Raw genomic sequence first — 20222 nt, 5'->3', positions numbered from 1 at the left:
TTCTGGTCTTTTCTTTTCTTCCAGCCTCATTTTTTCTGATGTAGGTGCTGATGTCTCTGCTCGTAGATTGACTCGCTTTATTTACTGTGTTTTATCAGAGGCAACGTCAGAACTAACTCTGTGCGAGCCATGAGTACCGTTGATTTTTTTTTTTGGCTATTTATTACGTAAGTTCCCAAATCTTGCAAAGTAGTGCCGTCTTTCATGAGACCAAAAGGCCAAACGAAATCATAAAAACACGTTTCTTAATGCCGTCAGTCATTAAGAGGTGAAGGAGGAGGAGTAACAGTGAGAGCAGCAGAGAGCGTCGCACTGAGACGTCTTGTCCATAGTCTTGGAAATTTCTTTATCCGCTCTCTTCTTGAGCGAGTTATCACCATAAAACACCTGAAAAACACAGCTCTGTGTGGCTGTAGAGCAGTGTGCGTAAATACTGTCTTATTTTGCCAATTTAACTTGTTATATCCAAAATACAGTGTTTTGAACCATAAGGGAAGCCGGAATGTAACGGCTCTCCGGCACTGAGGAATCTCCGTGATTTTTTTTGGTAATACAAAGCCCAGACATAGTCATTAGTGGACTTCCTGCCTAGTAGTTTCTAGACAAAAATAGATCCACAGAACTTGGGGGAGAATTCAGGTCAAACAGATCCCTCGTGTAGTGGCTGTAAGTAGTACCCTCTAAAAACACCTCTTTAAACCCAAAGCAGCGTGCCTTAGAATTAATATAATTTTGAAGTTCTCTTTACAAGAATTAGAATATTGACTGGTGAATAAGAAAATCCCTTAGTTGTTTAGGTCTTTCTCTTGGTGCCTTGTCCTTTCCATCCCCTTACACCAGTTCCCTCTATGATTGTACTGGGGCTGTATTAAATAATTTATGGCGGGTTGGATGTGAATCCAGAGCACGGCACTTCTTGGAGAGGAGTGATGCTGCAGCGCGTTTGGATGCTCTGTGCGCAGGGAGCCTCCCTTTTCTTAAGTTTTTAAAATGCAGAAAGCCAAGGAATTGCCTGTATTATAATATGCACAGCAGGTGGTGCTGGAAAAGCTGATTGTTGTTGTGACTGAGTATTTTAAGATGCTAATTTTGCTGCTCTTGCATTAAAATAAATGAACAAACCTAGATCCCTCCTCTAATAAGAAGCATACATTAAATGGGGAGGGGGTGGAAGAAGGGCAGAGGATCTGATTGCAATCTACGGGGCCATTACTTAATATTAAAATCTGTTCCCATCAAATGAAAGCTTAAATCCAGTTGTAGTCCTGTAAGTGGCAGGTTTTATTTTTGAGTGAAAATAAACAACTGGATAAACAGTTTTTAACGACGAGTTAATATCCACGAGGATGGATGTACCTAGAGAAATCCGTATCTCGGAGAAAGGCAGAGTCTTTCTCGCCGAGGTGGAGTCAGACCGTGCGCTTCTGATAATAATAGCTGGTGGTTTTTAACCAAGTCGCTCGGATTTCACTCTTCTTCGGCTGCCTCCTGGGAGGGTGAATGGATTCCCCCGGCCCGCTCAGGGGTGACAGTGAACCAGCTCCTTTCTGACCCGTGCCGTTCCTTCCTGAAAACTACGGCTCTGAATCAGCAGCACGGAGCACACGGAAAACTGGCACCGCGTCGCAGGGCCAGCCGGGGGATCTGCGTCCTTGTGGCAGGGCTGAGAAGTGAGGGGTTTAGTTAGGCTGGAGACTGCAAGCAAAGAATAGCAACACTAGTAAAAGGTATTTAGGAGGGGGGAAAAAAAATGATATTTTTATCCAGGTTTTTTTTGGTTGCTTTATAATTTTTTTTTCTAAGATCACCTTGATAGTGAACACTTCTCTGAAGTTCTTAGAAAAAAATTAGCAACTTACTAGGTTGATTTTTACGGGCAACAGCTCTTTTCCACTTGCACAACTACGTGTTTAATATGATCTGCTGAGCTTTCTGTTAAGAATTGTCAATATTTCTGCCTTTGTTATACAGAGCCCTTAGATAGTGGTTAGACTCCAGGCTAATAAACAGAGCCAAACTCAGCCAGAGGAGTGATTTTTAAGGTGAGTTGACACAAATGCTGTGGAAATTAGGAGGGTGACTCCTCCTGCAGTGGGACTTCAGCCACCAAAGTCCCGTTTCTGGCCAAATACAGAACTTCACGTTTGTGGTGCTCAGAGCTGGACTTCAGTGCCTTTCTGCAAACATTTATCTGCTCATTTTAGTAAATATTTAGTCAAACCCAGGCTGAATTGCTTCCTACCGCACTATAATGACTGCGAGCAGTTGCAGCGTGGGCACGGTGTGCGTGGCGGCGCCTGGTCCCTGGGCTGGAGATGGGGCTGGTCCTGGGATGCTGGAGGTGCAGGAGGAGCTGCTGTGGCTTCTCCCACCAGGAATGCCATGGGAATGCCGTGGGTGTTCTCGGGACAGCGCAGGATTCTGGTACCCCACGCTTTGGCCCTTTTCCTTCAGCGATTCCTTGAGGCCGGTATCCCTGAAATGATGCTTTTCCTCTGCTGTCCCCTGGCCGGTGAGAACTTTCCTGCTCTGCTGCCTCCAGCCACCCGTGGCACAGAGGAAACTTTGTTGGGCTCCTTTTAATTGCAAGTACTTCACAGTCCTGAGCAAGCCCGTTTAGTTTTCCCCCTGAATGCCTAAAGAAGAGTCGGGGGGGTAATAATATTGATAGTGAGGAATGACAGCCAGGCTGTGGAGGAGGAGGCCGGCCACGAGCCGAGCAGCGTGGTAGCCCGGGGAGGGAAGGGTTAAGGGCTGCCATTTTGTTATGTAACAGCCTTAATGGCCATCTCGGCGAATGGCACCAAAATGGCAGGGCTTAACCCTTGGTGGGCTGCGGTGCTCCCGGCCAGGGACCCCCCTCTCCTCCCCGCTGCCGACCACGGCCCTGCCAGCTCTTCTGCTTTTCAGGTCTCATGGTATGGAAACGATGGCTGAGAGAGTGAAGGCATCAACACGCCTCTGGCTTTTTGTTGCCTTCGTCAGGGAAAGGATGGATTTTTGGTTGCCCAGTTGAAGTCAGGTGCGGGATGATTTTTACTTTTATTTTTTTCAACCCGCAGAATAACCAGTATTCATGCCCTCTTACAGTTGCATTAATTTAGTCCTTAAAAAAATAAAATCTAGTTCTTACTTTGGCTTTCTAAAGCTTATTTTTCTAAAAACCTACGTGGCAAGGTCAGGAGCTCACGCGCATTAATGCACGCACACACATGACTGCACATGCACGCAGTAGCACACAGACACACGCACACACAGGCGTTTTAATGACTTTTTCCAGGACATCTCACTTCGGGCTTCATGATCAATGAGTACATAGGGGGAAAAAAAACCCGCTTATGGCATAACAAGAAATTAAGCTCCGTCGAAGCAGTGACTTCTCATTGGAACGTTTTACATCCTGCTGTGAGAAGTGAATTCCTGGGCGTCGTGGGGAGGGTGTGAGGGTGACCCGGGGCTGCGCTTGCAGGACGCCGGTCTGGTGTCCCCGTCGGGTCTCTGCTGGGTGCCAGTGACTCTGCGGAGACCGTTCCTGACCGACCACTTTTAGAAAATACTCACTGAGGGGCATCCAGTGTGTCTTAGTCTCCTGGCTTCCTCCTCTGTAACTGTCTCTTTTTCTTTTGTTTGTTTGTTTTGTCTTTTTTTTTTTTTTTCCCTTCTTTCCTCTTTTGCTGTAAAACTTTCCAGATGATGCTGGGGAAGAGGGTTGTTGATCTTTGCTTTTGGCTACCGAAAAGAGCGAGTATCGCGTAGCTGGATTGGGTGGGTTGGTGTGTGGCTGCGGTGGGATCCCAGCCCGGCTGCAGACGGGCTGTGCCGAGATCCTTCCTGCCGATGGCTCTAGCAAAGCATCGGGATGCGATTTTAACTTCGCTCCTTTTAACTTCAAGCTACCAAGTTGTGCGAAGCAGTGAAAAGTAAGCAGAGCTCCTCCGTGAAGGAATTACTTGGAGTTTGTACGAGGAAGTTATAAATCATGAATGGGAGAGGAGAGAGGAGGCAATACAGTAACTCTGAATGTGATGTGGGGAAAAGTGGAAGTGTACATTACAAACAGCAAGCAAAGTGTGCCGCATTCTTTTCTTTCTTTTTTTTTTTTTTTCCCCAATTGTGGTTTTGTCTTCACGTACCGTGTTGGTGTTCTCTGTGTGCTCATGCATCAGACCTGTTTGGGCTGCCGTCCCAGCTGCCCATCTGTGCCCTGCTTGGGCAGCAGCCGGGTTTATTCCAGGCTGGACCGCACATCTGGAAAAATCGGCACAAAGTAATTAATTTCCCAAGTCTTAAACTGGAACTCTGTGAGTTTTTTTCCTCTTCTGTAACTTCTCCCTGCAGCGGCAAAAGCAAACAGGTGATTGCGGCAGCATCCCCAGCCCTTTGCAAGGGGCTGGGCTGCGTGTCATGGCATCCTGTGTGTCCCTCTTGGAAAAGACCCTGGCTGAGTTAGACCACATTTGTCGTCTTGCTCCTGCTGCTCTGCTCTTTGGATGAAGGACGGGTTTGGAAGATGACAAGAGAGCTCTTTTCGCCCTTTTCCCGATGGAAAGCATACAGGTGGCATTGCAAGCATACGCGATGTTTACCGGGCTGGCATAAATAGGTTGTGAATTCAGGAGGTTTTGGGTTTTTGCTGTTGTCGGTGTGGTCAGAGGGCGGTGGAGCTGCAGGGAGGGATTTTTGACAAGGCTTCAGGATGACCAGTGTAATGGCCTGTAGTCTGAGGAGTTTGCTGTGTTTTATATGGCGCACTAAACTGCCTTTTGAATTGATCGTAGTAGTTAATCTGTTACAGCGATAGCACTTACAACCGAGTATTTGCTGCTTAGGTCCCGGGCACTCCGCCCCGAGCTATGTCATTCCTTGTAATAAAAAGCAGAGCCTTCCATAAAACTTAAAATTTACTGTGTAATCCTTACTTTTTCTTCCTTCTTTCAAATAAAAGGTATAGTTGAGTTGAACGAAAGCTGTTTACTGTTCAGGTTGATCAGTTCCTTTTGCTGTTCGTGGTGGAGAAGCAGAAGTGAGGATTTCGGGAATAGCTTCAGAAGTTGTATGTTATTCTTGAAACAGCCTGGGTGTTTTGAAACATCTTGCTGATTTATTCTCATCTAGTGGAATCAGTTGGTGGAGGTGTCATCTCAATAAATCCAGCAGACTTGAGGTCTGGTCACAGCACACTGATAAGGCGCTGCTTAATACCGGTGGTACAGTCTGCTGTGATGGCTGGCATGTCCTCCTCGGGTGCTGGCGGTAAGGCAAATTCCCAGATTTGCCGTTGGGAGGCAGTTTTCATCGCAGGTGGGTTTGGGTTTCTCTCACCTCCTCCTGTCCTGCAAGGAGCCGCTCGCGTCCTCTCCTTGGAGGAGGACGCCGTCCCTGCTGTTGCAGGTCTCTGCAGGTCTCCTCTTCCTCCTCCTCTCTCCCAGGGCACTGCCTGCTTTTAACCTTTTCCTACGGACCTTGAGTTTAGGCTGGTTTGGGAAGAGTTTTGTAGCCTGCTGTGTGAAATGGGTCCTGCCAGGGACTCGCCTCCACTGCACACCGGCTTCTCGGTGCCCTCTGACGTGCAGGAGCTGGGGCCCAGGAACCCCTGGTGATTCCCATCAAAGACTCCGATGTTACCAGTTTTCCCGAAAAGCGAGGCAGAACAGCCTTTTTGAAGAAATCCTTCTCGTTGTTCTCCTCCCCTTCTCTCAGTGCCACATTATTTTTCCTTTAGGTCTCTCTGCATCTTCATCCACGTTAGCAAATTGTTTTCTGGTACTATTTCCTGAAATAGGGAGCTTGGTTTTAGGGCTCCTCTGCAGTAAATATGATTTAATCACTATTGTGGTAGGGGAAACTGTGCAACCAGATCTCTCTATTACAGTGTATATAAACCTTGAGCCTGCACTTGCAATCTTCAGATACAGCTGTAAAAATCACAGTGCAACCTCATCCCAAGGTCTTCCCAGTAACGTAGATCTTCCCAACGCGCTGTTCTGGTTGTGCTGCAAATACCCCTCGCCAGCAGTCGCTCCCCCGGGTTGCTGCCTTCCAGCCTACACCCTTGTGACAAGACGCTGGGAATTCTTAACAAAAACTTGGACTGAATTTTGATTCGCAGGAAAGTTGTGGCAGCACTGTTCCTCGAAGGAAAACGGCGGTGCCGCTTGTTGAGGGTGCGAGCAGGGAACGCATGGGGAAGCCGAGGCCGTTTCCGAGTGAAGGTTGTCAGTGTCGTATAAGGGGGTGATGGTTACAAGGAGACATGGATGCTGCTGGTTCATAAAGGAATTGCGGGGTGGAAGAAGTGATGCCCTCGAGAATTCGTCATAGGAGAAGGTTTTGCTGAAGAGGTACATGGTGCATTTTCATCAAGGTTGTTTAATCTCTCCAGTCTGACCTTTGTAAGGAGTTTGTGCACGAAGGGTTTGCCCCTGGAAGTGCTCTGAGTGGGTCTGTGCATCTCCATTGCTCTGAGATGAGCGGCCTTGGTTAGCTGCAAAGCGGGTGCTTAGTGCAGTATTCGGTACGCGTTACCCGTCTTTACGTTAGGATTTTGACTGCATTAAATTTTTAAATAAAACTTAGTGCCGAGAGGAGGCGTAGATCACTTCCATTGCTTGTGATGTTAGCGCAGGTAAGCGAGGTTCAGCCGCGAGCGTGCAGAGCTCTGCCGGGCAGCTCTGCCTGGGGTGTGCTATGGAATATCCAGGTACAGCTCCAGGTACCTTCTTCCCACGTGCCAGGCAAAACTGGGGAAAACGAGAGAGTAGAAATACAGCGTCGTGTAAATGTCCTTAAAGTTTGGAGCCTGAGTGCCTGAAGTTGCCGCTGCAGCTCTTGATGAGCTCAGGCTGCTGCTCATCCCTGTGAGACTGGAGAATATGAAGATACTGAAAATAAACCCAGATCAGGCTCTGTTTTTTTTGTTTGTTTTTTTTTTTTTTTTTTTTTTTTTTTTTTAAGGAGGTTTCCTACTGACTAAGCACTCTTGCTTCAAGAAAGTCCCTGTGATAATGGCACATCTCAGTATACGTACGCTGGGCGATAGCTGGCCGGTCCTTTGTTTTAGCCCTGGGTTGGGATACCTTTGCGCCGAGTTAATAGGAATGAGATTTGCGATTCCCGGCCAGGCTGGCCGATGGCTCTTTCAGGGAGGGGGAGCAGTTGTCGTGCTGCTGGATTGTCAGCAGAGATGCTTAACCCGAGGTACTATTCCAGTTAAAAGCTGTGCTTTCGGAGGGCTGTCGGAGGCGGAGTGGGTTTTGGAGAAGGAAAAGGCTGCTCTCGTCAGCTGGGGTACGCTGAGCCGCGCCGAAAATCTCCGTGCAGCTGGCCGGCTGCCTGGGCTGCGCGCTGTTTGCTCGCCGTCATAAATGCTGATATTAACTTCGCCTTTCTGTAAAACACACCTTTCTCCTAGTATTGTAAATTCAAGCATGGTCACGCTGTAAATGCAGATGAGCAGATGAGCAGGGAGGCACTTTGTGTATTGACTCTGATTTTAATTCCCCGCACACCCCTCCCCCCACCCCCCAAAAAATTAAAAAAAAACATAAAAATATATATATATTTCATCCAACACCATGCAGAGAAACTTGTGGTCACTGGCACGGGGCTTATACTATCAAAATGGCAATTTCACATAATGCTTATGTGACATTGTTGTGAGCAGAGGTTAATTATGTTATGTAATTATGTTAATCTCTCGCTGCTAAAAAACATTTCAGAGACTTTGTTCAACTCTTGTGTGTTGGCCATACTCTTGAAATCCATTTTAAAAGGAGCGGGGGGGGGGAGAAATCTGATGGGAGGAACGCTTAAAATAAATTAATAAATGAATTAATTAATTAATTAAAGGAATCAAGGCCGGGGGGGTGAGAGTGTATTTGTCTCCCTTTCTCCCTGTGCCACCCCCTGGGTGGCTGATGTCCCCAGCAGCCGGCGGGGAGCGGAGGGTGCCCGAGGAGGAGGAGGAGGGATGCTGGGGTCCGGCCGGCGGCAGGGTTATCCCCGCCGCGGGTCGCCCGCCGCCGGCTCAGACTGGTTTCTGGAAAGTGCTTTGTCTCGCAGGCTGCATCCTGGGAAGGGTCATGTGGAGCCCAGTGATGTCATGGGATCAAAGCCTGACTCAGCTCCGCGTCCCGTGGATGGGTGTCCGCAGGTACCGAAGTGCGGGCTGAGATGTCGGAGCCCACCAGCAGCAGGGCTCCCCGCCGCCCCGGCAGGCGAGGGGTTAAGGCCGGTTCCCCCCGAGCCCGGGGCTCTGAGCCTGGGCAGACCCGGCTCCTGCTCCAGGAGGGGAGAAAGTCTCAACTTGAGTATTACAATGGCAGTGCCTTAGCGCCTGGCGGCAGGCTGTCAAGAAATATGGAAGCCTCTCTTCACACAGGGTGTGGTGGTCCTTTTCCCCATAGTCTCTGATTCCCGAAACTCGCAATCAGGCTCAGGTCCTCAGAAAGGCACGGCAGCACTCCCAGGCAGATCCTAATCTAGAATTTTGTAATTGCGTTTATTTGCATGTGAGGCAAATACATACATTCTTCCTGCCTTTTGGGAAAGAGCCAAACTTTTTTTCGTCGTGGGGGTTTGTATATTCTCCTGGGCTCCAACGCAGGCTATTTTATTTTTATTTTTTTTCTCCTGGGTGATTGTAGTTTACGCTTAGTGGGGTTGTGTGTGTGTTCTTGTTTTGCTTTTTGCTTGTTTGTTTTCGCCTAACATAAAAAGCGTGAGTACAGTGATGCCGGGTGCTTAATAGCTTCAGACTGAGATGTATTTTGAAGATAGGGTAAGTGAGCAAACTGGCAAAACTTTTATTGCTCTTTCTGAACTTCTTTTTTGCGGTAACCGCTGTACTTTGCCCTGTTTTGAAATTAAGGTGTTTTGTCCAACTTACTCTTTTTGCCGTGTACTTAACTCGTTTGTGTCTCCTCTCTCCCCAGAGCCTCACAATGACAGAGGAAGCATGCAGGACACGGAGTCAGAAACGAGCCCTAGAACGTGAGATAACGCATAACGATGTGGACAGTAAAAAACTAAAAATGGAGAAAGGACTATTAGGAACAGATATAAATGCTGAAGGCGACATGAAAATAAAAACAGATCCTGGAGCTGGGAAAGTGCAAGGATTATTAAAAAGCGGAGAGGTGAAAGCGACCATTAAAGTGGAGGTTCAGACGGGAGATGAGCCTGTGGACATGAGTACCTCAAAAAGGTGAGTTGCGACCAACGTGCTGCACTTGTGCTGTAACATTTGGGATACCGGCGCAGTAAACTCGGCTCAGATGGCACTAGGAAGAAGTTCTCTGCATTGTAAAGGTAGAGAGAATTCAAATTTTACGTGTGTTGTTGCAGCACTGGCTCTTCACGTGAGATTCAGCAGCTACTTCTGTCCAACTTCCTTACCGGCTTTCCTTCCGCAAGCTCTGGCAGCGGCGGCAGCTGTGATGAGCAGCTGAGTAAAGAAACACGGTCTTGAATAGAAAAACGTACAAGTTGTAAAGAGGATGCGCTTTGAGCTACTGATTGAGATTTATGTGAGGAAGAGTGGTTTGGGGGTTTTTAATTGAGCTGTGATATAGGAAAAATAATAGATTATAATTCTCTAAACTGAGGAATTGTAATTGTGACTTGGTTCTTCCTGACAGAGCAGTATGTGTGGAGCAGTCTGACTTTAAGTGACTTGTGGATTTTGACACTAGAAGTATTCTGAAAAGACGGCACCTGTCTGCAGCAATTCTCTGTAGGATGAGTTCTTAATACTTTTTTGAAAGTTCAGCCTCCTTAAGATGTCTCAATTCTGACATCTGAAAGCAAGAATTCAAAGTTCCTTATCGCTCCAGGGAATTTTATTATTACGAAAATGTAAAGCTTTTCCTTTGACTTGTATATGAGATACGCAGGTGAACTGGGTGGTTCTGACATGGGCAGATCTACGGGAATCACTTTAAAGCCCGATTCCAGATCTTCCACCGTGCTTCCGACCCAGATTCTGGCTGTAACGGGATAAAAACTTTGTCAGAATTTCTGTTGCCCTGATGTTGGCCCTTCAAGGTCTTGCTTTTTTCTTGATAGTGCAGTAAGATCCAATATATTGAGCAGGAAATCTAGAAGCCCTGTTTATTCCTGGTTCCGACACCGGCTGATGCTGGAGCGGTAACGCGTAAGAACTGGGACCTGCCCATCTGTGCGAAATGCCTTGAAGAGTTCGCGGAGTAAGAAATCCGCGTTCGCTGGGATGTGGGCTGTTAGCGCAGGTCTGAGGTGTGAAACTGAAAACACGAGATCCTTATGGACTGCGCGGGAATTATTGGGAGGAGGGGCACTTACCGCTGCTCCTAAGAAAATTGGTAGCTTTGATGTCCTCTGTAAACATTTTGCAACTTCTGGTGCTTTTCTCAGAGAAATAACTTAGACTGCAAGAGCCTGATTATCCACATACTGTAAAACAAGACCTTTTCCAGCAGCGTGATTGAGGGAAGGTGGTGGTTTTCTGCTTTCTCCTTAAAACTTCCACCAAGGAGACAATTGTCCAAGTTGCTCAATTTGATATTTAGGAGGTGCTTGTGTCTTGCACAGAAGCAGTTAATTGGGGTAATGGATGACTTCCATGTCAAGCAGTTGTATTGTGCTGACTCGGAGTAAATCTCTGAAGGTGCCTTTTGTTGTAATCGCTACCTACTAATTAACACAGGTATGCACGCTCTTTTTTTTTTTTTTTTTTGAAGAATATCTAAAAAGAAGATTGCTCCTACCAAAAACTGAATAAATTAGAATCAGGCGTTCTAACTCTTTTGTTGCAGTACTTGCCCCCACACGCATATGCTCTTTATGAATTTATAAAACTTTTGGAAGGTGTGCCAGCGTTTCTGCTCTGCTGGTGTCCGTCTCTGTTGCAAGACGCGCAAACAGGATGCTGAAGCCGGGGCTGTACGTTTAACTTCCCAGAGAACATCTGGAACAATAGCACCCATTTAGATGAGATGAGAGAACACCCTCTCTCCATACAGCGTTCTTATTTCAGGTGGTAACAGGATATTGTTGTATTCAGTTTCTGCAAGGAGGGAGAAGAGGTTTCCCCATACAAAAAATAGGCTTGTGTAAGGAGACAGTCTGATCCCCATCCCGCTGAAGTTAATAAATATAATTAAGAATTTCATGAGGCTTTGGGTGAGCTCTTTGGATACTGTTTATAAGCTGGAACACCTTTCATGATGCATGTTTGTATAAAGTTCATAATAGAGAGGAAATAAACCCTGGGTCATCTCAAATGACAAAAAATGAGGCTGAACAATTCTGTAAACTGCTGGAAGTACGGCAGCGGCTTCCCAGGCTCCGGGGCTCCGCTCCTGTGTCCTGGTAGTGCCCTGGTCCCTGTGTGGCTCCGCTCCCGGAGCATAAACGTGGTGCTGAGCAGCCGCCCAGCCTCGGGATGCAAATACCTCCAAGCAAATGGAATCTGAGTCTGGAGATGCCTGTGATACAGAGGAAGCTTGGCTCTGGATGGGGCTGATCCCTTGCATATATAAGAATACAATTGGCATTTGTAGGGAAGGTGGATCTTAATTTCATAAGGATTTTTTTTTTCTTTATTTTAAGTGTGAGACTTACCTTTCCAAACCTTTGATCTTTAGAGGAATTTAGCTTGCAGCTTCCATAAGACCTGTGTCTTGAAAGCAGTTGAGCTGATTTTCTGAGGAGATGAAAAAAGAGCTGTTGCTTAAAATGACTGAGCTCCTACAAACTTCTTGGGTAAAATTCATGCTTAGTGATGTATGGTGTTTTGGCTTTTAAACTTCCTTAATGCTTTTAGAACTGGAAACATAATATTTTCGTTGGAAAAGGTGGCCCAGCAATAATCACAGTTTAGCTGATGTGAAGCTGATTGAATGGATTCTCTTTCTGAAATCAAGTTGATATTTCAAGATTTGAACTACAAACCTGGCAATATCTCTGCGTTAAACTTTAAAAATATGTTTCTTTTAATAATTATTTTATTTTTCTCTAAACCTTGAAGTTAAATTTAAAAATAGGATCTGGTTTGAGCGCATTTTCTGATGCCAGAAGAAACAGAAGAAAGCCTGTAGTGGTAGAAGGCTTTGATGAGAGGTCACACGAGGCCAAACCAAAATCTTGCTCCTCTGCCTGGCGTTTCTGCAGCGCTGGGAGCTGGTGTGTAATTACCCCAGACCTACTGCAGAGAAGGAATGGGAGGAAGGAGAGTCCTCCCCCCTTGATAAGGGTATGGCTGGTTTGCAGTGGGGTGGTAAAATAGCGCAACGTAAATGGCTTTGCTTGTGAGCACACAGATTTACACCGATGTGGGTGCTGGAGGGAGAGCACGTTGGTCAAACCTGGTTGAATCCTCACGTTTTACCATGCTTTCGAGCTCTGCTTCGAAGCTCTGCTTCCCTTTCCTCCATTCATCTCTCCTCCGTTCTTTACTTCCCCTTAAATCCATGACTTCACCTCGAGTACTGCGTTCAGTTTTGGGCCCCTCGCTACAAGAGGGACATTGAGGTGTTGGAGCGTGTCCAGAGAAGGGCTACAAAGCTGGCGAGGGGTCTGGAGGACAAACCTTATGAAGAACGACTGAGGGAGCTGGGGTTGTTTAGCCTGGAGAAGAGGAGGCTGAGGGGAGACCTTCTCACCCTCTACAACTACCTGAAAGGAGGTTGTAGAGAGATGGGGGCTGACCTCTTCTCCCTGGTGACAAGTGATAGGACGAGGGGAGACGGGTTCAAGTTATGTCAGGGGAGGTTTAGATTAGATATTAGGAAACACTTTTTCACTGAAAGGGTTATTAAACATTGGAACAGGCTGCCCAGGGAGGTGGTGGATTCACCATCCCTGGAGGTGTTTAAAAAAAGGGTAGATGGGGCACTGAGGGACATGGTTTAGAAGTGGCTCTTGTCAGGGTAGGTTAAAGGTTGGACTTGATGATCAAGGACTTGAAAGGTCCCGTCCAACCTCAGCAATTCTCTGATTCTATGACTTCCCTACCACATTGGCCCTGCGTTGAGCATCAGTTGCTTCCAGCTGAGGCTGGGGCTTTCTCCCAGAGCCGTTGTTGGAGCGCGCTGCCTGCTGCATCGCGTTGCATTTATTGCGCTCCAGATGTAGCTCCCTTCATCTACAGTACACCTTCTCACCACTTTCCAAGGAGATTTTTTTTCTAGTACTGTTTTGCGAACCATACGAAATTAACTAGTTGTGTACGCGGTACTGGTTAAGTCACGATTTCTGGTGTACTCGCAGCAGGGTTTGGCCGACACCACGAGCGATCTTGCTGGACACCGTTGTGTTAAGTGGCTGTCTGGATGGGAGCTGCTGTCCTCAGACAGGTCTAACAGGACTAATTGTCCTCTCTTCTGGAGCAAAAGCATCAGGATCCTTCAGGAGCATCCCAGTTCTAGGAAAACCTTGCTCACAGATAGAGGTGGGGGGTGTTTACAGGCAAGGGTGCTACTTCACCCTGTGAGCAGTGGTGTTGTGCTTGGTTGTTGCGCTGCGCTATCTTAAGTCCTCAAAATTACAGTAACTCTCCAAATAGATAACTTCAAAGTATATTTCACTTCAGAACTCTAAGAAGTGTGGCTTCTCGGTCGTACAAGGAAAGAGAGAGTGAGAAAGTGGTTTTGTCACAGCACACGAGCGTGAAGGCCGTAGTGAGAATGATATTGTTAATAAAACACAAATATCAGAGTTGCCTTCTGTCTGTCGATCCCCAGTTCTTGCTTTGTCTCGATAGTGATCTTGGGATGAACGTGTCCTCTGCAAAACAAATTGGAAAATCTTTTAGGCAGTTGAACACCTTGCAGTTTTTCTCGTATTTTCTCTATTTGCCAAGAATGATAAATCAGGATATTAACTGTCTTATTTGTATTAATTGTGGCTTGATCAAAAACAGTTTAAGTCTGGCTGATAAACAGAAATTATTACTACAGATTTTGTATCAGTTGAGGTCTTATTTTTAAAAGAAACCCAAACAACAAACAAACAAGAAAACCCCACACTCCAAAACCACTCTATATGTGTCGTGTTGTCTTCTCACATCAAGCTCCAGAGCCTGGGTTTTCCTTCCAATTGAAATACAAGTCTGGATAAGCCAAAAAGTCTGCATCGGATAGCTCTGGTTTATTTTCTGCAAAAATTGCTGGCACCCGTCTATTGTCTCCTGACGTGTGATACACACAGGTACCAAATACACCCACAGCTTTAAGCTCTTGCCTCTTGGAATTCCCCGGGAGCTGGCCTGGCTTGAGCCGCTGCTTGTTGCTTAGATGAAAACCGCCGGGAAGGATGAGAGTGAAGAATTTGTAGGCAGCCCTACAGTGAGTGCTCTCCAGCAAATAATCCATCAGAACTCTTTAGTTCCTTTAATTTCAGGTCTTGCTGGTCGTAATTTGTCTGCGTGACAAATGTTGTGCTGCTCTGGAACCTCAGAGCAATCATGTTCTCCTTTTGTTACACAGGATAATTAAAAAGAACATCTAATAGAAATAGTTTTGAAATTGTATGGAAGTTGGCCTAATGGCTGTGCTCTGAATTTTCCTGTTAGGGTTTGGATGCTAAATTTTGGTGCTTTGAAGGATTTGGGGTTGGTTTGGGGTTTGTTTTTTTGTTTTGTTTTCCTAATCTGGCCCAATCACATTTAAAACTTGCTAAATGAATGGTTTTGACTCTGAAATTCCAACACGTTCTCCAGCACATCAGGATGCAGCCTGTGCTGGCTGATGAGAGTTTTTGCTGTACTGGAATTTACTGGGGAGAGTGTTCACGGCGGCGCTGGTGAAGAGCAATGGTCTCCTCTCCTCCATTAGTGAGCCTGGAAGCGTGGCCCAGCCCCGTACTTCACACCCCCTTTGCAGCTCCCGTGCGTTGTGTCTGTGCCTCCCGCAACGTGCTGCACTAAAGGACATCGTGACAAAATTGATGGCGAAGTTTCTGTCGGCGATTTCAGTGTTTTATTTTAAATGCAGACACAGTTCAATTAAAGTTTCCTCCCTTTATGCTCAGAGGAAGGACTGAAGTTTGTGTTGCTTCGGTTTCTCACCACAGTCGCTAGACCCGTTGCAACTTCGTTGACTTGTGTAGATACAACTACTCCAGGAAAAAAACAATAATCCCCGCTGCATTGCCTTTTCTTTCCTTGTTTGTCTGCCTTCCTTGCCAAATATTTTTGGATGAGAGTATACAAGAGATTGTTGAATGGACTGAGGCAAAACTGTTGCATATTTGCTAATGCAGATTAAGCTGTAGTCTGAGTAACAGTTGTGATGCTTCCTTCGCTTACCCATGAAGGAGGTAAAAAAAACCAACAAACTTATTTTTTGTGTACTGCTTCTGGATCAGCATGAACAAACGCAAAGACCGCTTGTTGCGATACGGGAACGCTTTTTGTTAACGTCGTGAAGCTCTCCGCAAGCTGCAGCACGAGTCCGCTGAAATTAAACCCTCTTCCAGAGCCAGTAATTCCAGGGTGTCTCTCTCCCTTTTACTACTCTAAAGTTTAAACTTTGTCTTCCTTGGTCGTACTTCATTGAAACTTCTGTCTCGCAGGAAGGTGGATCTGTTAGAAAAGTTGAGTCCACCTTGAGATACCTTAGACCTCAGATGTATGGTCTTCAAAACAAAAATTTAATTAATCTTCCTCTGGCCCAGCTAACTGGAAGCAAACCTCCAAGGCTGGACTCGGCCACCTGACCCTCTTCTTTCCTTCAAATCGACAAATAAGTACACAGTGTCCCTGTGGGAAAGTGGCTTTTTTTGTTTGGTTTGGGTTTTTTTCTGGAATAGTTGTTGTGCTCTGAATTGCTACAGGATGCTCCAGCACACCAAGGAGAACTCTTCAGTGGCGTGATGCCTCTGTCCTTGTGCTCTGAGGTTTGAAAAGAGGATATTGGAGGAAGCAGGGCTTTTTTTTTTTTTTTTTTTTTTTTTTTTTTTTTTTTTGTAGGGTACTTGGTGACTTAGGAGGTCTGCGTTTGATTCCTTACACAAACTTTCTGCAAGGTCTCGGTTAAATTGGGTTTTATTGCTGTGAGTGCTTAAATGGGTGTACGTAACTGGGCAGCAACCCCGCTTTCATCTTCTAGCGTGGAGCCGAAATGATTGAGACAGCAACACTTATGAAAGCTGAAGGGAGAATAATAGAACCATGTCTTTATTTAGCTAAAGGATATGCCTGATGGCTTCAGAGGATAAAGGTCATCGTATCAGGGCAGTTATCCCAAATTATTAACTGCTGGTGGCAGTATTTTTCTGAAAGTGGTGATATTTCCATTGTCTTTCTTATTTTGAAACATCTGGTTTGAATTTTTTGCTTTACACACAGGCTAACAAAAGAGTAAAGCAGACTCCTTTTTGAGGGAAGATTGTTTTGCAGAGTTCTGGTCAACATTTCTGGAGTTCAATCGTGTGCCACCTCATCCACTGTGCAGTTGGTTGCGCTGCTGAGGGTATAAATCCCGTAATACTGAACATGGGTCGACCTCGTCGCTGTCCTCAATATGCGTTGCCTTAAAAAAAAAAATAATATAGTATCTCCCCCCTTCAAGAAGGGTTTTCCTCTGAGGGGTCGCGTGTCAACAGACTCAAAACGGTTGTAGGTAGATGGTCTGAAATAGGCCTTGACTAATGATTTTTGTGGAAATCCATGCTTTTAAAACTTTGAATGTAGTGGTCTCCAATGTGGTTTTTATTGGATCGGTGTCTTATAATGCAGCTGTTGGGAATATTGTAATGTAGCTTGGAAAACAGAAATCTTGGGGTTCGGGGAAGCCCCTGGATGAAGAACCGCCAGGCTAGAGACGGGTGGTCCTGCTCTCCTCTCCTGCTCCATGCTCTGAGTACAGGACGGGGTTTATTGCAGAGCTTTGGGAATGAGGTTTTATTTCCATATCATGGTCTTAAAAAACATGGCTTAGGCAGCTTGCTTTTTTTGGTGCAAAGCGGTGGCATCTCGCATAGGCGCTTTATTTTGGCGTTGCTCTCTGCCAAGTGGAAGGATGGGGGGGGATCCCTGTTGCGGGCTGCCGGAGCTCCGCAGCGGAGCCCTTCTCGGTCCCTCTCAGGAGAAGGTGTGGGTGGTGCCACGGCTTGGCCGGGCAGACCGACATCCCTCCCGGCATCCCGGCCGTGGGCCACGGAGAAGCGTTCGCAGCGCTGGGCTGTGGATCCAGAGCGGGAACGGCCGCTCTCCCGGCTTGGCCGGCGGGGTGTGCTCCATCTCCTCCTCAACTTTGCCGTGTTCTTTCAAAGATGGAGCGTTCGGATTGCTGATGAATGACACGTCTGTCTGTCACACTTTGGGGCAGATGTTCCCTTGTTCTGTTATCGGCACATGTCGTTCTACAAGTTCGGGATGAAGATTTTCCTCCCCATGGTATCCCAGGAAGGCCCGGGGGCTGGCAGGCATCATCTTCCCACCTGGCATTCCTCATCCATCCCGAAAATAAAACCCAGAGAGCTCCACGACGCAGTCCCACGACTCTCTTGGGACTTTTTTTTTTTTTCTTCCCCCTCTTCCCCCCCCCCCCCCAGTTTCTCCCTTTTTTTTTTCCCCTCAAAAAATGCCAAGCGACCCTCGGCGCGGGTGCCAGTGCCGGGGGGTCCTGGTGGGCAGCAGGGACCCTCGGGCCACGGCCACTCCATTTTCTCGGCCGCCACCTGAGCCCGCCCTCACCTCACAAAATGAAGGCCGGGCCGGGCCGTACCGGCTGGGACCGGCCGTTGCCATGGTTTTCGCCGTGGCGGGTCACGTGCCCCGGCCTGTCACGTGACCCGGCGGTGGCCCCGCAGGGGAGAGCCCCGGTGCCGCCATTTGAAGCTGCCGCCTGGGCCGCAGGAAGGCCGGACGGAGCGCGGCGGCGGCGGCTCCGCCATGGCCCCGCCGGCGCCTCACCGGTCCCGCCAAGCTCCCCGCGGGGCTGCCTGGAGAGGGGGCGAAGCCTCGCCGGAGGGTGGGCACCGTCGGCAGCCGAATAAAACCCTTGGCAGCGCCTCGTATTTGGGGCGGCTTTCGGGCTGCGACGCGCGGGCCCCGCGGCTCGGCCGCTGCCCTCCCTGCCGAGGGGAGAGCCCTGGTGTATCCCAGAGGGGGCTGGTCCAGCTCGCCAACGCTGGCTGCTCAGATCTCCATTTTTGTGCAAGTCTCACCCTTATAGGTAGCTCAGCTGCCTGGGCTTTTTGTGCTTTTTCATGCTTTAACCTTAAAGTTTGAGGAGGAATGGCCAGTTTGGCTCCAGCTGAGTCTGGCTCCTTGACCGGAGCTGCCGGAGCTGTCACCCGGGAAGGGCTCGGCAGCAGGGACCGAGCACGCCGGCTGCCCCGAGCTGGCAGGAGCTCGGGCGGACACGGTGACTGCCCCAGTACAAGCGACCGGGGCCAGTTTGGTGCGTTCAGATACAGTAAAAAGCTGGAAACGCTTCACCTGTGCCACTGGTACTTCTGAAACAACCTCAGAGTTGAAGTGACTCGAGTTCACTGGCTTGCTGTGCCCTCTAGAGGACACTCCTCTACTTTCTTCTTTATTTTTTCCACTAGCATTGAAATTGCGTGTTAAAAGCTGTTTTTTGCAGTATTTGAGGCTGGTTTTGCAGTATCCAAAATACCATTTGACGTGCTGTGTTTACCGAAGGTGTGTGTTTCATAAAGCTTATCAGGGTATAGAGCTTTTCAGTACTGTTATTTGGTGTCAATTTCCTTTGCGTCACTAATTAAGATAATAAGGATTAATTTCTGACAATCATTGGCTTCCTAATAAGAGTGGGGTATCAGTTAAGTCTAGAAGTTGTTGTTTAGTCTAATAAGCGATTACCTGATATTTAAAAGTACAAAGCTCATGTTGCGCATCTCTTATTTGTGAATAACACGAACCACACTTAAATATTTCCTTCATCTTGCTTGATACCAATTCTTTATGCGTTTTGTCTAATGCATAACTGTAAGCCAGAAGGTTCTCACTGTAAACTACTTTTCCCGCTTCTGGCTTTGGGTTAAAAGAATAAGAAAAACAATTACTTGTCTTACGTTCTCCTAAAACTCTTGCTGTCAGCCCTTTGTCAAGCACCGTCGTTCCCTGGGCAGTGCAGAAGACTTTGCTGTCCCGTTCCTGTGAAGTTCCCGCTAAACCTCCCGGCAACTGCACGCTGCAAACCTTGCTCTGGAATAGTTACATTTCATAGTTTGAAATCCCAAATCCTGGTACCAAAGGTGATGTGACCGTTACAGCTCGTGCAGCAGAGGAGAGGCACTGGCAACTGTTGTCACATCGCGTCATCTCTGTCCCTTCTGGTTCACATAGTTTAAGATTCTCTTCTCGTATGATAATCGCTGGCGATGGAGCCAAGAGGTGATTTATTGTCAGGAATTCAGGCAGAGGGTGCAGCCATCACTCAAGACACTGAATGTTAAAGCCAAATAAAGGGTTAATATACATCTGGACCCATTTCAGTGGTTTTCGATGAAGCTGCGTGGATGTGCGTGTCTGTTGGCATTGTTATACAGGTTCCCGCTGTTATTAGCAGAAAATAATTTAGTAGTGTTGGTGTAGAAAAAAGCACAACCCAAGTTGTGTTGGGTTTCCTTCGGATTCAGTAACTTGGGTGTGGGGGAAGACCACAACTTAAAAATAATTGTGTTGGGACAGGAAAAAGAAAAGGGGGTATGGTTTTGCCTTTCAGCACATTAAAGAGAAGCAGAAGTGACCTGATTGTCCCTGGATTAGCGGTGGGATGTGGTCATCCCGTGGTGCAAGCAGAGCCCTGGAAAAGCCTCTGTGTCTTCTGGGGGGGGGGGGGGGGGGTGTGAAGTGGCTGGTGGAAAAGCTTCTGATTTGAAGGAATTCACCATTGCTCTGTGTAGTGGCTGCATCTTGCCTCGTGGCACACTTTTGTACTGGGAAGCTTTAATGTCCACAAGGAGAGCGGAAATTGATTCGTCTCCTCCATGTCGGGTTTGTTCAGAGTTTGAGAGATTTGGGATTAGTCCAGCAGAAGGTTGTAAATAATGTTACTTTGCAGCATGTTTGCTTGTTTTTATTAACTCATTCTCTGTATTTTTCTTTTGATTTGCAGTGAAATAAAGAGGGAAAAGAGAGTCCCCTCGCCGGACGTTATAGTGTTATCCGACAATGAACCTTCTAGCCCTAGAATGAATGGTTTAACAAAAATAGCATTAAAAGAGACCAACACAGAGGCACTCATGGTGAGTCGTCTTGTCTTGGCACA

General features: G+C 47.2%; 1 protein-coding gene across 13 annotated transcripts in view; it reads left to right on the top strand.

The window, feature by feature from the left end:
• Positions 1 to 20222, top strand: part of GATAD2A (GATA zinc finger domain containing 2A) — a 67875-nt gene that overhangs the window by 34329 nt on the left and 13324 nt on the right. For all 13 annotated transcript variants that reach the window (XM_074565940.1, XM_074565936.1, XM_074565934.1 and 10 more), the window contains exons 3-4: positions 8934 to 9205; positions 20070 to 20199. In XM_074565940.1, the coding sequence (XP_074422041.1) occupies positions 8943 to 9205; positions 20070 to 20199 (393 nt within the window). In that variant the 5' untranslated portion in view covers positions 8934 to 8942. The remainder of the gene's footprint in view (positions 1 to 8933; positions 9206 to 20069; positions 20200 to 20222) is intronic.

The sequence above is a fragment of the Larus michahellis genome, chromosome 23, assembly GCF_964199755.1.
Source record: "Larus michahellis chromosome 23, bLarMic1.1, whole genome shotgun sequence".
NCBI lineage: Eukaryota > Metazoa > Chordata > Aves > Charadriiformes > Laridae > Larus > Larus michahellis.
This window is presented reverse-complemented; position numbering and strand designations above follow the sequence as displayed.